The sequence below is a fragment of the Bombina bombina genome, chromosome 1 (genome assembly GCF_027579735.1).
Source record: "Bombina bombina isolate aBomBom1 chromosome 1, aBomBom1.pri, whole genome shotgun sequence".
Lineage (NCBI taxonomy): Eukaryota > Metazoa > Chordata > Amphibia > Anura > Bombinatoridae > Bombina > Bombina bombina.
The window spans coordinates 238616972-238636511 of record NC_069499.1 but is presented as its reverse complement, the minus strand read 5'-3'; the positions used below and the strand labels follow the sequence as shown (position 1 = coordinate 238636511).

Here is a 19540-nt window from a genome sequence, read left to right as displayed (position 1 = left end):
AAAACCTGTGACTAGAAAGATTTACCATAAAATATGGAAAAAATATATCTGTTGGTGTGAATGCAAGGGATTCTCCTGGAGTAAGATTAAAATTCCAAAGATTCTCTCCTTTCTCCAAGAAGGTTTGGATAAAGGGTTGTCAGCTAGTTCTCTAAAAGGACAGATTTCTGCTTTATCTGTCTTGTTACACAAACGACTGGCAGCTGTGCCAGATGTACAAGCTTTTGTTCAGTCTTTGGTTAGAATCAAGCCTGTTTACAGACCCATGACTCCTCCTTGGAGTCTAAATTTGGTTCTTTCAGTTCTTCAAGGGGTTCCGTTTGAACCTTTACATTCCATAGATATTAAGTTATTATCTTGGAAAGTTCTGTTTTTGGTTGCTATTTCTTCTGCTAGAAGAGTTTCTGAATTATCTGCTTTGCAGTGTAATCCACCCTATCTGGTTTTCCATTCAGATAAGGTTGTTTTGCGTACTAAACCTGGTTTTCTTCCAAAAGTTGTTTCCAACAAGAATATTAACCAGGAAATAGTTGTTCCTTCTCTGTGTCCGAATCCAGTTTCAAGGAAGGAACGTTTATTACACAATTTAGATGTTGTTCGTGCTTTAAAGTTCTATTTAGAAGCAACAAAAGATTTTAGACAAACCTCATCTTTGTTTGTCGTTTACTCTGGTAAGAGGAGAGGTCAAAAAGCTACTGCTACCTCTCTTTCTTTCTGGCTGAAAAGCATTATCCGATTGGCTTATGAGACTGCCGGACGGCAGCCTCCTGAACGAATCACAGCTCACTCTACTAGGGCTGTGGCTTCCACATGGGCCTACAAGAACGAGGCTTCTGTTGATCAGATATGTAAGGCAGCGACTTGGTCTTCTCTGCACACTTTTGCCAAATTCTACAAATTTGATACTTATGCTTCTTCGGAGGCTATTTTTTGGAGAAAGGTTTTGCAAGCCGTGGTGCCTTCCATTTAGGTAACCTGATTTGCTCCCTCCCTTCATCCGTGTCCTAAAGCTTTGGTATTTGTTCCCACAAGTAATGGATGACGCCGTGGACCGGACACACCAATGTTGGAGAAAACAGAATTTATGCTTACCTGATAAATTACTTTCTCCAACGGTGTGTCCGGTCCACGGCCCGCCCTGGTTTTCCTAATCGGGTTGAAATTTTTTTTTCTTTATATACTACAGTCACCACGGCACCCTATAGTTTCTCCTTTTTCTCCTAACCGTTGGTCGAATGACTGGGGGGCGGAGCCAGAGGGGGAGCTATATGGACAGCTCTGCTGTGTGCTCTCCTTGCCTTTCCCTGTGGGGGAGGAGAATATCCCACAAGTAATGGATGACGCCGTGGACCGGACACACCGTTGGAGAAAGTAATTTATCAGGTAAGCATAAATTCTGTTTTTAGCTACTAAAAGTATGTCGCAGGATGATTCTCAATCAGAAGGGAATCAGGTTATGCCATCTAATTCTCCCCAAGTGTCGCAACCATTAACGCCCGCACAAATGACGCCAAGTACTTCTAGTGCGTCTAAATTCTTTCACCCTGCAAGATATGGCCGCAGTTATGAATACTACCCTCACTGAGGTTTTATCTAAGCTGCCTGGGTTGAAGGGGAAGCGCAGTAGGTCTGGTGTGAGAACAAATGCTGAGTCCTCTGACGCTTTATTAGCCATATCTGATGTACCCTCACAATGTTCTGAATTGGGGGTGAGGGATTTGCTGTCTGAGGGAGAGATTTCTGATTCAGGAAAGATGTTCCCTCAGATTGACTCAGATATGACGGCTTTTAAATTTAAACTAGAACACCTCCGCTTATTGCTCAGGGAGGTTTTAGTGACTCTGGCTGATTGTGACCCTATTGTAGAGAGAAATTGTGTAAAATGGACACATTTCTAGAGGTTCCTGCCTACACTGATGTTTTTCCGGCCCCTAAGAGGATTTCGGACATTGTTACTAAGGAGTGGGATAGACCAGGTATTCCGTTCGCTCCCCCTCCTACTTTTAAGAAAATGTTTCCCATATCAGACACCATGCGGGACTCGTGGCAGACGGTCCTTAAGGTGGAGGGAGCTATTTCTACCCTGGCTAAGCGTACAACTATACCTATTGAGGACAGTTGTGCTTTCAAAGATCCTATGGATAAAAAAATTAGAGGGTCTCCTAAAAAAAATATATTTGTTCATCAGGGGTTTCTTCTCCAACCTATAGCGTGCATTGTTCCTGTAACTACTGCAGCTGCTTTTTGGTTCGAGGCTCTGGAGGAGACTCTTCAGGTTGAGACCCCATTAGATGATATCCTGGATAGAATTAGGGCTCTCAAGCTAGCTAATTCTTTCATTACAGATGCTGCTTTTCAACTGGCTAAATTAGCGGCAAAGAATTCAGGTTTTGCTATTTTAGCGTGTAGTGCGTTATGGCTTAAGTCCTGGTCTGCTGATGTGTCATCAAAATCTAAGCTTTTAGCCATCCCTTTCAAGGGTAAGACCCTATTCGGGCCTGAACTGAAAGAGATCATTTCAGACATCACTGGAGGGAAAGGCCATGCCCTTCCTCAGGATAAGACGAATAAGATGAGGATCAAACAAAATAATTTTTCTTCCTTTCGAAACTTCAAAGGTGGTCCCTCTACCTCTTCCCCTGCTGCAAAGCAAGAGGGGAATTTTGCTCAATCCAAGTCAGTCTGGAGACCTAACCAGACTTGGAACAAGGGTAAACAGGCCAAGAAGCCCGGTGCTGCCACCAAGACAGCATGAAGGGGTAAACAGAAACTGAGCCCTGTGCATAAGAGCTCTAAACGTAATTGAAGTCTATTCAGTAGTGGTATATAGAGGAGCTAGTCCGGTTTCAAACCTGTGGGGTTATCATTCAAACAGTGGGGGAGATGATAGCGTCCCATCTGCCAGTTGCCCCTTCATAGAGAGTAAGTCTTGGGAGTTGTTACCCGATGCCGCTTTTAGCAGAGGGATCATTGTAAATTATTTTAGCCCATTCTATAAGCCATAGCCTGGGAGGCTTTTTTGATGAAGTAGATGCGGTGCAGCTTTCTCGGGTAAAGGCAGTTTTAATGATAAAGTTCAGATCTGACCTGAGATACTTTGCGTGGATGATAGCCGGTGTCGGTGTGTGAGCGGTGAGAGGAGGTTCAGCTTCAGGTTGTGATGCCCTAGGATCGCTGCGTGTGTCGTCTGGTGTGCATATGCTTAGTGAGCTTCTTGGTGCTGATCCGTAGATGATCCGTGACCTAAATGCGACCGGTTTTAAGGATCTCCTCTCTGAGGCCCCAATAGCGCTCATGTGTATCTCAGGCTCTGTAGAAGTTTCTGCTATCGGGGAGTGGTGGGTGTCAGGCGATGTCTCCTGGATGTCAGTCCGGACCTCTAGATAAAAGGGTTTCTCCGTGAGTTGGCTAGGGGCCACTGGGGTTTGGCGATGTAGGGTGGCAAGTTCACGTTTGAATTCCCGAAAGTGCCTGTCCATGTTAGTTGAAAAGGCTTGTAAGACGCTTATGACTGCCGCCATCTCCATGATGTATTTGGAATATATAGGCCTTAAGATGGCTGCCGCAGAGGCACTGCAGGTCGGCGTCTCCCACAACTAACAGGTTTTCTAGCTTCTTCTGGGTTTTCGTTAAGTCTTATGTCTCAGTGAGCTCCCCAATTACTCCGATATGTGAATAGTTGGTATTCTAGTATGCCGAGCAGTCAGATAGTATACTATAAATCTATAGATTGTAGGAGCTGAATAAAAATGTGACTGCTCGGCTGCTAGGGTAGCTCCGCCCCCTGAAATAAAAAAATTTAAACACCTGCCGAGCTCTTCATTCCATTCCTCAGCCGTCAGTGGCTCAGTGTATGGAGGTAATCGGACTAGTGGTAGCGGCAATGGACATAGTTCTGTTTGCTCGCTTGCATCTCAGACCACTGCAACTATGCATGTTCGAACAGTGGAATGGGGATTATGCAGATTTATCTCCTCAGATAAATCTGGATCAAGAGACCAGAGACTTTCTTCTTTGGTAGTTGTCACAGGATCATCTATCCCAGGGAATGTGTTTCCGCAGGCCAGCATGGGTCATAGTGATGACGGACGCCAGCCTATTGGGCTGGGGTGCAGTCTGGAATTCCCTGAAAGCACAGGGTTTGTGGACTCAGGAGGAGGCTCTCCTACCGATTAAATATTCTAGAACTGAGAGCGATATTCAACGCGCTTCAGGTGTGGCCTCAGATGGCTTCGGCCAGATTCATAAGATTCCAGTCGGATAATATCACGACTGTAGCATATATCAATCATCAGGGGGGAACAAAGAGTTCTCTAGCGATGATAGAGGTTACCAAAATAATTTGATGGGCAGAGACGCACTCTTGCCATCTATCAGCAATCTATATCCCAGGAGTGGAGAACTGGGAAGCGTATTTTCTAAGTCGTCAGACTTTTCATCCGGGGGAGTGGGAACTCCATCCGGAGGTGTTTGCACAATTGATTCAGCAATGGGGCACACCAGAATTGGATCTGATGGCGTCTCGTCAGAACGCCAAACTTACGGGTCCAGGTCAAGGGATCCTCAGGCAGTACTGATAGTTGCTCTAGCAGTACCCTGGTCGTTCAACCTGGCTTATGTGTTTCCACCATTTCCTCTCCTTCCTCGTTTGATTGCCAGAATCAAACAGGAGAGAGCTTCTGTGATTTTGATAGCACCTGCGTGGCCATGCAGGACTTGGTATGCAGACCTGGTGGACATGTCCTCTCTTCTACCATGGACTCTGCTACTGAGACAGGACCTTCTTATTCAAGATCCGTTTCAGCATCCAAATCTAGTTTCTCCACGGCTGACTGCTTGCATATTGAACGCTTGATTTTATCCAAGCGGGGTTTCTCTGAGTTGGTCATAGATACCTTGATTCAGGCTCGAAAGCCTGTCACTAGGAAAATTTATCATAAGATATGGCGTAAATATCTTTATTGGTGCGAATCCAAAGGCTACTCATGGAGTAAGATCAGGATTCCTAGGATTTTGTCCTTACTCCAAGAAGGATTGGAGAAGGGGCTATCAGCTAGTTCCTTAAAGGGACAGATATCTGCTTTATCAATTCTACTGCACAAGCGTCTGGCAGATGTTCCAGACGTTCAGTCGTTCTGTCAGGCTTTAGTTAGAATCAAGCCTGTGTTTAAACCTGTTGCTCCGCCATGGAGTTTGAATTTAGTTCTTAAAGTTCTTCAAGGGGTTCCGTTTGAACCTATGCATTCCATAGATATTAAGCTTCTATCTTGGAAAGTTCTGTTTTTAGTTGCTATCTCTTCGGCTCGAAGAGTTTCTGAACTATCTGCATTGCAATGCGACTCGCCTTATCTTGTTTTCCATGCTGATAAGGTGGTTTTACGTACCAAACCTGGGTTCCTTCCTAAGGTTGTTACTAATAAGAATATCATTCAGGAAATTGTTGTTCCTTCTCTATGTCCTAATCCTTCCTCTAAGAAGGAGCGTCTGTTGCACAACTTGGACATGGTTCGTGCTTTGAAGTTTTACTTGCAAGCAACCAAAGATTTCCGTCAAACATCTTCTTTGTTTGCTGTCTATTCTGGAAAACGTGGAGGTCAAAAAGCTACGGCTACCTCTCTTTCTTTTTGGCATATGAGACTGCTGGACAGCAGCCTCCTGAAAGGATTACAGCTCACTATACTAGAGCGGTGGCTTCCACATGGGCTTTTACAAATGATGCTTCTGTTGAACAGATTTGTAAGGAAAGGTGATAACTAAGCGCCAACTATAACGCAACAGACCTCCAGCTCTAATAAATTGGCACCTAGTTGCCAAGGGTGGATTCAATTTTAAGATTGGATATCAGAGCGCCAAACAACGTAGGCAGGGTCTATGGGCAGATAGTCAAATACCAAAGGTAACAATAGGTTGAAATAATATGATTTAATACATAAGATAAAAAAGTTGGTACATTTAAAATTATACAACAATTAGTCATGGATCCATGTTACACTTTAAAATATATATTGAAACAATAGGAACAATTTAAATTTAAAAAAAAATCTAACAAATAATGTCTATCGCTTAAAACTTAAATTCTAATATGTGAATGCTAGGAGCGCTTATGCACACTCTATTTATAAAAACAATGGGTTACAATGCACAGGTGGATAGATTCCAGGTTGCTTGAAACCGGTGGATGTGAAATGTAAGTGGCTCCAAATTGGGGTTTTGCCTATGTGTTTATCCAAAATTGTGTAACTCCTAACAGGTGGACAAAAAATGTTACAGGAATGTCTAGAACCTGAATTCAAAATATAAGACCTGAGGTTGTGCCTATGTGTTTATCCAAAAAGGGTGTAAATCCTAACAAGTAAAAAAATGTGAGAAAAATATTGCAGGGGTGTCTGAACCTTATTTTCAAAATAAACAATGAATTCAAAATAAAACGATATACAAGTGAATTTTTGACAAATCAACTAATGCAAACATAAAGCATAAATAGAACCAAAAAAAACAACAGCACAACTTTAACGTGTGTTCAAATGTGTTTCTGCTTGCAAACTGTGATGTGATGTGAACAAATATCTGTTATAAACACTGAATAGTGGCAAAACTTTGTGATTGGATTAAAATTGAACACAGGCTCTAAATTGATACCCTAAAATACAAATCTAAAGGGCTCAGAGTTGCTGAGCTAGATATAAGGGACTTGCTCAAAGAGCCTCAAGATGTTAATTAAAAGAGACCATATAACAACAGTGGGTTAAAAAACGGATGATATAACATAAAATGCTTAAAAGTCCAAATAAATATTCAAATTGGATAATAAGAATCTTGCTATAGTCTGTCTCAATATGGATCCCAACTGCTGATTATGTAGAAATCTTCTTGGGCAGTAGTTAACAAATAATTCCAACTTGCAATGTTGTCCCTTACCAGTCAACCGGTTTCGGTCTCCACTGACCTTTCTTTAATCAGCAGTTGGGATCCATATTGAGACAGACTATAGCAAGATTCTTATTATCCAATTTGAATATTTATTTGGACTTTTAAGCATTTTATGTTATATCATCCGTTTTTTAACCCACTGTTGTTATATGGTCTCTTTTAATTAACATCTTGAGGCTCTTTGAGCAAGTCCCTTATATCTAGCTCAGCAACTCTGAGCCCTTTAGATTTGTATTTTAGGGTATCAATTTAGAGCCTGTGTTCAATTTTAATCCAATCACAAAGTTTTGCCACTATTCAGTGTTTATAACAGATATTTGTTCACATCACATCACAGTTTGCAAGCAGAAACACATTTGAACACACGTTAAAGTTGTGCTGTTGTTTTTTTTTGTTCTATTTATGCTTTATGTTTGCATTAGTTGATTTGTCAAAAATTCACTTGTATATCGTTTTATTTTGAATTCATTGTTTATTTTGAAAATAAGGTTCAGACACCCCTGCAATATTTTTCTCACATTTTTTCACTTGTTAGGATTTACACCCTTTTTGGATAAACACATAGGCACAACCTCAGGTCTTATATTTTGAATTCAGGTTCTAGACATTCCTGTAACATTTTTTGTCCACCTGTTAGGAGTTGCACAATTTTGGATAAACACATAGGCAAAACCCCAATTTGGAGCCACTTACATTTCACATCCACCGGTTTCAAGCAACCTGGAATCTATCCACCTGTGCATTGTAACCCATTGTTTTTATAAATAGAGTGTGCATAAGCACTCCTAGCATTCACATATTAGAATTTAAGTTTTAAGCGATAGACATTATTTGTTAGATTTTTTTTTTTTTGTTATTTATTGTTCTACAAGCATTTTTAAATTGTTCCTATTGTTTCAATATATATTTTAAAGTGTAACATGGATCCATGACTAATTGTTGTATAATTTTAAATGTACCAACTTTTTTATCTTATGTATTAAATCATATTATTTCAACCTATTGTTACCTTTGGTATTTGACTATCTGCCCATAGACCCTGCCTACGTTGTTTGGTGCTCTGATATCCAATCTTAGAACAGATTTGTAAGGCTGCGACTTGGTCTTTGCTTCATACCTTTTCCAAATTTGATACTTTTGCTTCTTCGGAGGCTATTTTTGGGAGAAAAGTTCTTCAAGCAGTGGTGCCTTCTGTTTAACCATCTGTCTTGTCCCTCCCGTTCATCTGTGTCCTGTAGCTTTGGTATTGTATCCCACAAGTAAAGGATGAATCCGTGGACTCGTCGTACCTTATAGAAGAAAAGTAAATTTATGCTTACCTGATAAATTGATTTCTTCTATGGTACGAGTCCATGGCCCGCCCTGTCATTTTAAGACAGATTATATTTCTCTTGTTAAGTGTATTCAGTCCACGGGTCATCCATTACTTATGGGATATATTCCCTTCCCAACAGGAAGTTGCAAGAGGATCACCCAAAGCAGAGCTGCTATATAGCTCCTCCCCTCACATGTCATATCCAGTCATTCTCTTGCAACCCTCAACATAGGAGGTCGTGAGAGGAGAGTGGTATTTTATACTTAATTATTTCTTCAATCAAAAGTTTGTTATTTTTAAATGGCACCGGAGTGTGCTGTTTTTTTCTCAGGCAGTATTTGGAAGAAGAATCTGCCTGCGTTTTCTATGATCTTAGCAGAAGTAACTAAGATCCACTGGCTGTAATTGCACATTCTGAGGAGTGGGGTAACTTCAGAAAGGGAATAGTGTGCGGGGTCTCCTGCAAATAAGGTATGTGCAGTAAAATATTTTTCTAAGGAATGGAATTGACTAAGAAAATACTGCTGATACCGATGTAATGTAAGTACAGCCTTAAATGCAGTGAAAGCGACTGGTATCAGGCTGATTAATGTATATGCAGTAAAGTAATTTTCTAAGGAATGGAATTTGACTAAGAAAATGCTACTAATACTGAAGTAATGTAATAAGCCTTAAAATGCAGTAGAAGGACTGGTATCAGGCTTATCAATAGAGATACATACTCTTTAGAAAAAGGATGTTTAAAACGTTTGCTGGCATGTTTAATCGTTTTTGTGAGGTACATTGGTGATGAAACTTATTGGGGCATGAATTTTTCCATATGGCTGACTTATATTTCTGCATAGAAACAGTTAACTGAGGTTCCCACTGTTGTAATAATGAGTGGGAGGGGCCTATTTTAGCGCTTTTTTGCGCAGTAAAAATTCAGTCTGTCATCCTGCTTCTTCCTGCATGACCCAGGACGTCTCTAGAGAGCTCAAGGGACTTCAAAAGTCATTTTTGAGGGAGGTAATCAGTCACAGCAGACCTGTGACAGTGTGTTGACTGTGTTAAAAACGTTTTTTTCTCTATTTGATTATCCGTTTTGGGTATTAAGGGGTTAATCATCCATTTGCAAGTGGGTGCAATGTTCTGCTAACTTAATACATTTACTGTGAAAATTTGGTTGCTATAACTGATTTGGTTCATTGTTATTTCAACTGTGACAGTTTTTTGTGCTTCTTAAAGGCGCAGTAGCGTTTTCTATATTGCTTGTAAATTTATTTTAAAGTGTTTTCCAAGCTTGCTAGTCTCATTGCTAGTCTGTTTAAACATGTCTGACACAGATGAATCTGTTTGTTCGCTATGTTTGAAGGCCAGTGTGGAGCCCCATAGAAATATGTGTACTAAATGTATTGATTTCACTTTAAATAATAAAGGTCAGTCTTTATCTATAAAAGAATTATCACCAGACGACGAGAGGTAAGTTATGCCGACTAACTCTCCTCACGTGTCAGTACCTTCGCCTCCCGCTCAGGGGGCTCCTGCTAATATGGCGCCAAGTACATCAGGGACGCCCATAGCAATTACTTTACAGGACATGGCTACAATCATGAATAATACCCTGTCAGAAGTATTATCTAGATTGCCAGAATTGAGAGGCAAGCGCGATAGCTCTGGGATTAGGAGAGATGCAGAGCGCGCTGGTGCTGTAAGAGCCATGTCTGATACTGCGTCACAGTTTGCAGAACATGAGGACGGAGAGCTTCATTCTGTGGGTGACGGATCTGATCAGGGGAAACCTGATTCAGAGATCTCTAATTTTAAATTTAAGCTTGAGAACCTCCGTGTATTGCTTGGGGAGGTTTTAGCTGCTCTGAATGACTGTAACACAGTGGCAATTCCAGAGAAATTGTGTAGGCTGGATAGATACTATGCGGTACCGGTGTGTACTGACGGTTTTCCTATACCTAAAAGGCTTACTGAAATTATTAGCAAGGAGTGGGATAGACCCGGTGTGCCATTTTCCCCACCTCCTATATTTAGGAAGATGTTTGCAATAGACGCCACTACACGGGACTTATGGCAGACGGTCCCTAAGGTGGAGGGAGCAGTTTCTACTTTAGCCAAGCGTACCACTATCCCGGTGGAGGATAGCTGTGCTTTTTCGGATCCAATGGATAAAAAATTAGAAGGTTACCTTAAGAAAATGTTTGTTCAACAAGGTTTTATTTTGCAGCCCCTTGCATGCATTGCGCCTGTCACTGCTGCTGCGGCATTCTGGTTTGAGTCTCTGGAAGAGGCCATTCACACAGCTCCATTGAATGAAATTATGGACAAGCTTAAATCACTTAAGCTAGCTAATGCATTTGTTTCTGATGCCATTGTACATTTGACTAAACTAACGGCTAAGAACTCCGGATTCGCCATCCAGGCGCGGAGAGCGCTATGGCTTAAATCCTGGTCAGCTGACGTGACTTCAAAATCGAAATTACTTAATATTCCTTTCAAGGGGCAGACCTTATTCGGGCCCGGCTTGAAAGAAATTATTGCTGACATTACTGGAGGTAAGGGTCATACCCTTCCTCAAGACAGGGCCAAATCAAAGGCCAAACAGTCTAATTTCCGTGCCTTTCGAAATTTCAAGGCAGGAGCAGCATCAACTTCCTCTGCCCCAAAACAGGAAGGAACTGTTGCTCGCTACAGACAGGCCTGGAAAACTAAGCAGTCCTGGCCAGAAAACCTACTACTGCCCCCAAGACAGCATGAAGGAACGGCCCCCTATCCGGAAACGGATCTAGTGGGGGGCAGACTTTCTCTCTTCGCCCAGGCATGGGCAAGAGATGTCCAGGATCCCTGGGCGTTGGAGATCATATCTCAGGGATATCTTCTGGACTTCAAAGCTTCTCCTCCTTCGAGGGAGATTCCATCTATCAAGGTTATCAGAAAACCAGATAAAGAAAGAGGCATTCCTATGCTGTGTACAAGACCTCCTAGTAATGGGGATAATCCACCCGGTTCCGCGGACGGAACAAGGACAGGGATTTTACTCAAATCTGTTTGTGGTTCCCAAGAAAGAGGGAACCTTCAGACCAATCTTGGACCTAAAGATCTTAAACAAATTCCTAAGAGTTCCATCATTCAAAATGGAAACTATTCGAACCATCCTACCCATGATCCAAGAGGGTCAGTACATGACCACAGTGGACTTAAAGGATGCCTACCTTCACATACCAATTCACAAAGATCATTATCGGTACCTGAGATTTGCCTTTCTAGACAGGCATTACCAGTTTGTAGCTCTTCCCTTTGGGTTGGCTACGGCCCCGAGAATCTTTACAAAGGTTCTGGGCTCACTTCTGGCGGTTCTAAGACCGCGAGGCATAGCGGTGGCTCCGTATCTAGACGACATCCTGATACAGGCGTCAAGCTTTCAAATGGCCAAGTCTCATACAGAGATAGTTCTGGCATTTCTGAGGTCGCATGGGTGAAAAGTGAACGTGGAAAAGAGTTCTCTATCACCACTCACAAGAGTCTCCTTCCTAGGGACTCTTATAGATTCTGTAGAGATGAAAATTTACCTGACGGAGTCCAGGTTATCAAAACTTGCTTGCCGTGTGCTTCATTCCATTCCACGCCCGTCAGTGGCTCAGTGCATGGAAGTAATCGGCTTAATGGTAGCGGCAATGGACATAGTGCCATTTGCGCGCCTGCATCTCAGACCGCTGCAATTATGCATGCTAAGTCAGTGGAATGGGGATTACTCAGATTTGTCCCCTCTACTAAATCTGGATCAGGAGACCAGAGATTCTCTTCTCTGGTGGCTTTCTCGGGTCCATCTGTCCAAGGGCATGACCTTTCGCAGGCCAGATTGGACGATTGTAACAACAGATGCCAGCCTTCTAGGTTGGGGCGCAGTCTGGAACTCCCTGAAGGCTCAGGGATCGTGGACCCAGGAGGAGAAACTCCTCCCAATAAATATTCTGGAATTAAGAGCAATATTCAATGCTATTCTAGCTTGGCCTCAGTTAGCAACACTGAGGTTCATCAGATTTCAGTCGGACAACATCACGACTGTGGCTTACATCAACCATCAAGGGGGAACCAGGAGTTCCCTAGCGATGTTAGAAGTCTCAAAGATAATTCGCTGGGCAGAGTCTCACTCTTGCCACCTGTCAGCGATCCACATCCCAGGCGTGGAGAAATGGGAGGCGGACTTTCTAAGTCGCCAGACTTTCATCCGGGGGAGTGGGAACTTCATCCGGAGGTGTTCGCTCAACTGATTCATCGTTGGGGCAAACCAGAACTGGATCTCATGGCGTCTCGCCAGAACGCCAAGCTTCCTCATTACGGATCCAGGTCCAGGGACCCGGGAGCGGCGCTGATAGATGGTCTAGCAGCCCCTTGGGTTTTCAACATGGCTTATGTGTTTCCACCGTTTCCGCTGCTTCCTCGACTGATTGCCAAGATCAAACAGGAGAGAGCATCAGTGATTCTGATAGCGCCTGCGTGGCCACGCAGGACCTGGTATGCAGACCTAGTGTACATGTCGTCCTGTCCACCATGGTCTCTGCCCCTGAGGCAGGACCTACTAACACAAGGGCCTTTCAACCATCCAAATCTAAATTCTCTGAGGCTGACTGCATGGAGATTGAACGCTTGATCCTATCAAAGCGTGGCCTTTCAGAGTCAGTTATTGATACCTTAATACAGGCACGGAAGCCTTTTACCAGAAAAATCTATCATAAGATATGGCGTAAATATTTATATTGGTGCGAATCCAAGAGTTACTCATGGAGTAAGGTTAGGATTCCTAGGATATTGTCCTTTCTACAAGAGGGTTTGGAAAAGGGCTTATCTGCTAGTTCGTTAAAGGGACAGATTTCTGCTCTGTCTATTCTTTTGCCTGGCTTTTTGTCAGGCTTTGACTAGGATTAAGCCTGTGTTTAAGACTGTTGCTCCGCCGTGGAGCTTAAACTTGGTTCTTAAAGTTCTTCAAGGTGTTCCGTTTGAACCCCTTCATTCCATTGATATTAAGCTTTTATCTTGGAAAGTTCTGTTTTTGATGGCTATTTCCTCGGCTCGAAGAGTCTCTGAGTTATCTGCCTTACATTGTGATTCTCCTCATCTGATTTTCCATTCAGACAAGGTAGTTCTGCGTACTAAACCTGGGTTTTTACCTAAGGTAGTTTCTAACAGGAATATTCTAACAGGAATATCAATCAGGAGATTGTTGTTCCATCCTTATGTCCTAATCCTTCTTCAAAGAAGGAACGACTCTTGCATAATCTGGACGTAGTCCGTGCCCTGAAGTTCTATTTACAGGCAACTAAAGATTTTCGTCAAACTTCTTCCCTGTTTGTCGTTTACTCTGGACAGAGGAGAGGTCAAAAAGCTTCGGCAACCTCTCTCTCCTTTTGGCTTCGTAGCATAATACGTTTAGCCTATGAGACTGCTGGACAGCAGCCCCCTGAAAGAATTACAGCTCATTCCACTAGAGCTTTGGCTTCCACCTGGGCCTTTAAGAATGAGGCCTCTGTTGAACAGATTTGCAAGGCTGCGACTTGGTCTTCGCTTCACGCCTTTTCAAGATTTTACAAATTTGACACTTTTGCAGGCAGTGGTTCCTTCCGTTTAAGTTCCTGCCTTGTCCCTCCCATCATCCGTGTACTTTAGCTTTGGTATTGGTATCCCATAAGTAATGGATGATAATTTATGCTTACCTGATAAATTTATTTCTCTTGTAGTGTATTCAGTCCACGGCCCGCCCTGTCTTTTTAAGGCAGATCTAAATTTTAATTAAAACTTCAGTCACCACTGCACCCTATGGTTTCTCCTTTCTTGTCTTGTTTCGGTCGAATGACTGGATATGACATGTGAGGGGAGGAGCTATATAGCAGCTCTGCTTTGGGTGATCCTCTTGCAACTTCCTGTTGGGAAGGGAATATATCCCATAAGTAATGGATGACCCGTGGACTGAATACACTACAAGAGAAATAAATTTATCAGGTAAGCATAAATTATGTTTTTTTTTATTTTAAACTTCAATCACCTCTGCACCTTGTAGTTTCTCCTTTTTCTTCCTGTACCTTCGGTCGAATGACTGGGGGGTGGGGCTAAGGGAGGAGCTATATAGACAGCTCTGCTGTGATGCTCTTTGCCACTTCCTGTTAGCAGGAGGATAATATCCCACAAGTAAAGGATTAATCCGTGGACTCGTCGTACCATAGAAGAAATTAATTTATCAGGTAAGCATCCATTTACTTATATATATATATATATATATATATATATATATATATATATATATATATATATATATATATATATATATATATATATATATATATATACATACATACAGAAAAGATCAGCACTCACCAATGTAGTAACCACTCAAATGCACGGCCAGAAGATAAATGTAGAAAGAAGTATAAGCATAAAGACAGGACCTGGTGATGATCCCTGTAGTCCCACGCCAAAAAAGCCAGCACACGAGATTTAAGCAACACACCTTCCTTTAATATCAACAAAGCATAACGTTTCAGCTCCCACTGGAGCCTTGATCACATGCAGTAGTTCATAGAAATAAATCATGCCCTTAAAGGGCCATAATACCCAAATGTTTAAACACTTGAAAGTGATGCAGCATAGCTGTAAAAAGCTGATTAGAAAATATCACTTGAACATCTCTATGTAGAAAAGAAAGATATTTTACCTCAAAAGTTCCTCAGTAGCCACCTCCCATTGTAAAGGATTTCTAAGCAGCATTTTAGTATGTCATCCTGGGACATCTGAAGGGACTAGCATCGTGCACTCTCATATTATTTCACCAATCAGGTAAAGGAAGCTTACTATGAAATCTCATAAGAGTTAAGTCAAATCTCATGAGATCACAGTAAGAGTTCATGACCTCAGCACTGCTGATGCTGATTGGCTGCTGTTCATTTCTTCATTTTTTTTAATTTGTTTACCTGCAGCTGGGAGCAGCTGAGTATAACTTTTTACACAGAACTTACTCTGCTGAGCTGAGGAGATTGTGAGGTAAAATATCTTCCTTTTTTACATAGAGATGCTCAGGTGATATTTTCCTGTCGGCTTTTTACAGTTATACTGCATCAGTTTCAAGTGATTTAGCATATGAGTATTATGTCCCTTTAAGTGTAGCCCATACGTGTCGGCATGGTTTTTCAGTTCTTGATCATTGAGCCCTGAGTCTTATTTGTCCACTTGATTTCTGTCCCAAGTCACACTGATTTATAAAATTATCATACCCGATTTTTACATGAAAAACAAAGAGGATACTTGACCCTCAAATATTTTTTAAAGTTATCTCAATGCGCAATATACTTTATTAGTATCTCTGGTGTATTGGCTAATGAGGACATATTTCACAGTTCATTGGTTGACATTCAAGTCTCCAGAAAGGATCCTGAGTTTGGTCAACACAGGAAAACTTAAATTTAAACAAAGAAAAATATGTAGTGCTTCTATTGGAGACAACAAAAGAATGAAACGTGTTATGTTTTATTAAAGGGATATGAAACCCAAAAATGTTCTTCTGTGATTCATACAGAGCATACAATTTAAAAAAAAACAACTTTCCAATTTATTTATATTATCAAATTTGCTTTGTGTTGAAGAGGTACCTATGTAGGCATCTGGAGCACTATATGGCAGGAAATATTGCTGCCCTCTAGTGCTCTTGCAAATGATTAACATTCTAGCAAAACTGCTGCCATATAGTGCTCCAGAAATGGGCTAAGCATATGTCCCTGCTTTTCCGCAAAAGATACCAAGAGAACAAAGATAATTTAATAATAGAAGTAAATTAGAAAGTTATTTAAAATCGCATGAGAGTCTAAGGTGCTTGTACTATCTGGTAATGAATACATTTTGAAATTGCTGACATGATACAAGCCCCACTGGCACTCTGAACACCTGCAGTATTTAAAATGTTGGTGCACTGAGAATATTCAGCTATCCTTCATATGCACGTGCAGAGAAAAATGCAAACTGTGATAATACATGTATATTGCAAATATGTTTATATACCAAGATGTAATTAACCCTTTGACTGCTAAGCACTTTCCCACCTGGGTGCTAAGCTGATTTGAGGATTTTTTATTTTTTTAAATATACTTTTTAATTATTTTTTTTTTCAGATTCGCAAGACATATACCGTAGGTTAGACGATTACCTTTCCAACGGTGGGTCTTGGGGGTCTGTAGCGGCTTAGATGCCTGTATACTTGTCATTGTGATTTTTAAATAAAGTTACGCAGTGACGTCATCATGTAATCACGTAATCGTGCAAAACGGGAAGCCCAGACATTGCCTGTCATTATACAGGCCCGATCGCTGCGGTAGGAGTGGGTGGGAGCCCCCAGATCTCCCTCAAGGTGGGAGAGTGCTAGCGACGGCTCTGTGCACCTGACTGAGACAATTTGCGACGGTTCAGAGCCGTCGTTAGCACTCAAGGGGTTAATCTACATGCATTTAAATTTTGACCAGAATATCCCTTTAAGATGAGGAAATCTGTAGATAAAATGGCCATACTGGATCTAATCTGCATGCTGTAATCCCTTTTGAGAATATTAACAGGGTTTTTTTTTTTTTGTTGTACTTGTAAAATAGCTAATAAATTCCTATTTCAAACATTTTTGTAATTCTCTAACAAATTAAATCTATAAACTGTACTTTTCTGTTATAGTGTGTGACATACTGGCTCTAACTTTGTTTAATAACCTAACTTTTCAGGAGCATGATGTTTGCATTTGTATGTTTATTTTCTTCTAGAGAATGCGGTTGTCCGATCTCAGCGGGTGTATGATGTGTTGCTTGCTACAGACCGAGTGCATTACACAGATCAGTTCCCATATATGGACTCGCCACAGAGTATAGGTAGGAAACTTTGGATACTCAGCCCAAAAAGGCTTAATATATTGTTTTTGATCATTGCAGTAAAACTGCAAATTGTCTAAACCTAAATGTCCTCTAAATGTGCGGAATACAAAAACCCATACGTAATCCCTCCTTTTGTGTACAGCCTATTAGAGGTGTGGTTTATTGTAATTGTAAAAAGCAAAGTGTATATTCCAAGGCTTACCTAGTGGTCCCTTAGTCTTCAAAAGAGTTATTTTATACTGTGAACCATTATATTAGACCTACATCAAAATGGTTTAAATCAGTTCTACATATAAGTAGATTAATCCGTGGCGGTTGGTGAATCTTGAAGATGGTGGGGCGCTAGATCCCACCCCTTGAAATAAACCCCCTCAGATGGCTCCGCTCATTTGTACCAGCGTACTTTAGACCCGCTTTTTATATATTTTTATATATATATATATATATATATATATATATATATATATATATATATATATATATATATATATATATATATATATATGCTATTTAAAAAAAAAAAAAAAAATGGAAATGAAAACCAGTATTTAGGTCATAAAATAGGAATGTACATTTTTTTAAAATAAATGTTTCTTTCCTTAGATATGGAGAGTCCACAATGTCATCAATTACTACTGGGAATATCACTCCTGGCCAGCAGGAGGAGGCAAAGAGCACCACAGCAAAGCTGTTAAGTGTCACTCCCCTACCCACAATCCTCAGTCATTCTCTTTGCCTCTGTCAATGGAGGAGGTGAAGTTCTGGTGTCTGAAGAAAATTGGATTTCTTTCGCTACAAGCAAGATATTTTATGTCTAGCCGTAGGGTAGTGGTGGCTTTAAAGCAGTTAGGAACTTGTGAGGTGGGCCTTGCTGCGTTTTCCTAACATATTTGCTGCCCATAGTATAGAAAACCAGAGTAGGCTTACTCTGTTCTTTCTTTTTTCTACAGGTTTCTGTGAGGAGTATGTGTCCTCTCACTCCTTGTAAGCTGTCATCCTGCCTGACAGCTAGGTTGCACGTAAGTGCCTTTTTGTCTTCTAGGCTTGGAGACTGTGCACTTAATAAGATAACCTGCAACATTATCTGGAACATAATATATCCTTTCTAAAGGATATTTACAGGCAGGGAGCAGGCACTTCCTTTGTGACTTTAGACTTGTTTTTTTTACTTTTTGTTAAAGTTTTAAAGTATAATCCCTTATTTGATTGTTGGCTGTTTCTTAATGCCATGCAAGCTAACAGTGTCTCATGTGTTCAATGATGAGTTCATTGTATGTTACGCTGCACTGTTTATCATTTTGGTTAACAGTTCACTTGGGCTTTAAAGTTTGTCTCATCGGCTATCCCGCCATTACAGCATGGCGGCGGGGAGGAGATCAGCGGGCTATTTTTAGGCAGAGGAGAAACGCGCGTACTTGATTGCGCAATTTCTCGTCCGCATGGCATGTGACCCACTTCAATGCTTTAGATGAGCGGTGTCCTTTATTATGCCGACAGCTTCTGCATGATTCTGTTGGGGAACGTAGTGCTAGAGAAACCTGCTGGTTTGGTCTCTGGGCTAATTTAAATAATAATGTTTAGACACCGAGGACTGAGGTGTAGTAGTGCTTATGGTTGTTTTCTCTAGCGTTGTGCTAGACTCTTTCAGTCCGGATTCCTTCTTATAGAAACAGTACCTAGTAAATTAAAATATCAAAGTATTAATTAGACATTCTGTGTTTTTATTTATCCTTGCTATGATTGAGGCAAAAAAAAAATAGTTTCTATATACAAGTATCTGCTGTTTGCTTATCTAGAGCTCATATAGAGAGTTGGATTGTAGCCCAATGTCTCTTAGGATGATGCTGTTTAGGCAGTGCCACAGCTTTCTCCTCAACCGTCCCAAGCCTCAATGGTGTCGCATGCAGTGCCCTGCGGTTCCTCTCAATCTCCTGGAGGAGTTTATTTGCTGCACAGGTATCTTCAGCGATATCTGCGGCATTATCTGCTTTTCCTATGCTAAAGGTTCCACCTGCTACTACACAGGCTGCTCTTCCTCATAAGTCTGGTGAGGAGGATACGTTGGTAGCCTCTGAGGGTGAAATCTCAGATTCAGAAAGTATAATTCCTTCATCTGGTGCTGAAGTAGTAACCTACAGATTTAAGCTTGAACACCTTTGTGTATGATTAAAGGGACACTGAACCCAATTTTTTCAGATAGATTCAGATAGAGCATGCAATTTTAAGCAACTTTCTAATTTACTCCTATTATCACATTTTCTTCATTCTCTTGGTATGTTTATTTGAAAAGCAAGAATGTAAGTTTAGATGCCGGCCCATTTTTGGTGAACAACCTGGGTTGTCCTTGCTGATTGGACAGCACCAATAAAAAATTGCTGTCCATGGTTATGAACCAACAATTTGCTGGCTC

At 41.2% G+C, this 19540-nt stretch overlaps 1 protein-coding gene across 2 annotated transcripts in view; it reads left to right on the top strand.

Annotated features, from left to right (window-relative positions):
* LOC128645123 (protein-L-isoaspartate(D-aspartate) O-methyltransferase) overlaps nt 1-19540 on the top strand; it is a 264743-nt gene that overhangs the window by 96680 nt on the left and 148523 nt on the right. For both annotated transcript variants that reach the window (XM_053697890.1, XM_053697889.1), the window contains exon 3: nt 17023-17127. In XM_053697890.1, the coding sequence (XP_053553865.1) occupies nt 17023-17127 (105 nt within the window). The remainder of the gene's footprint in view (nt 1-17022; nt 17128-19540) is intronic.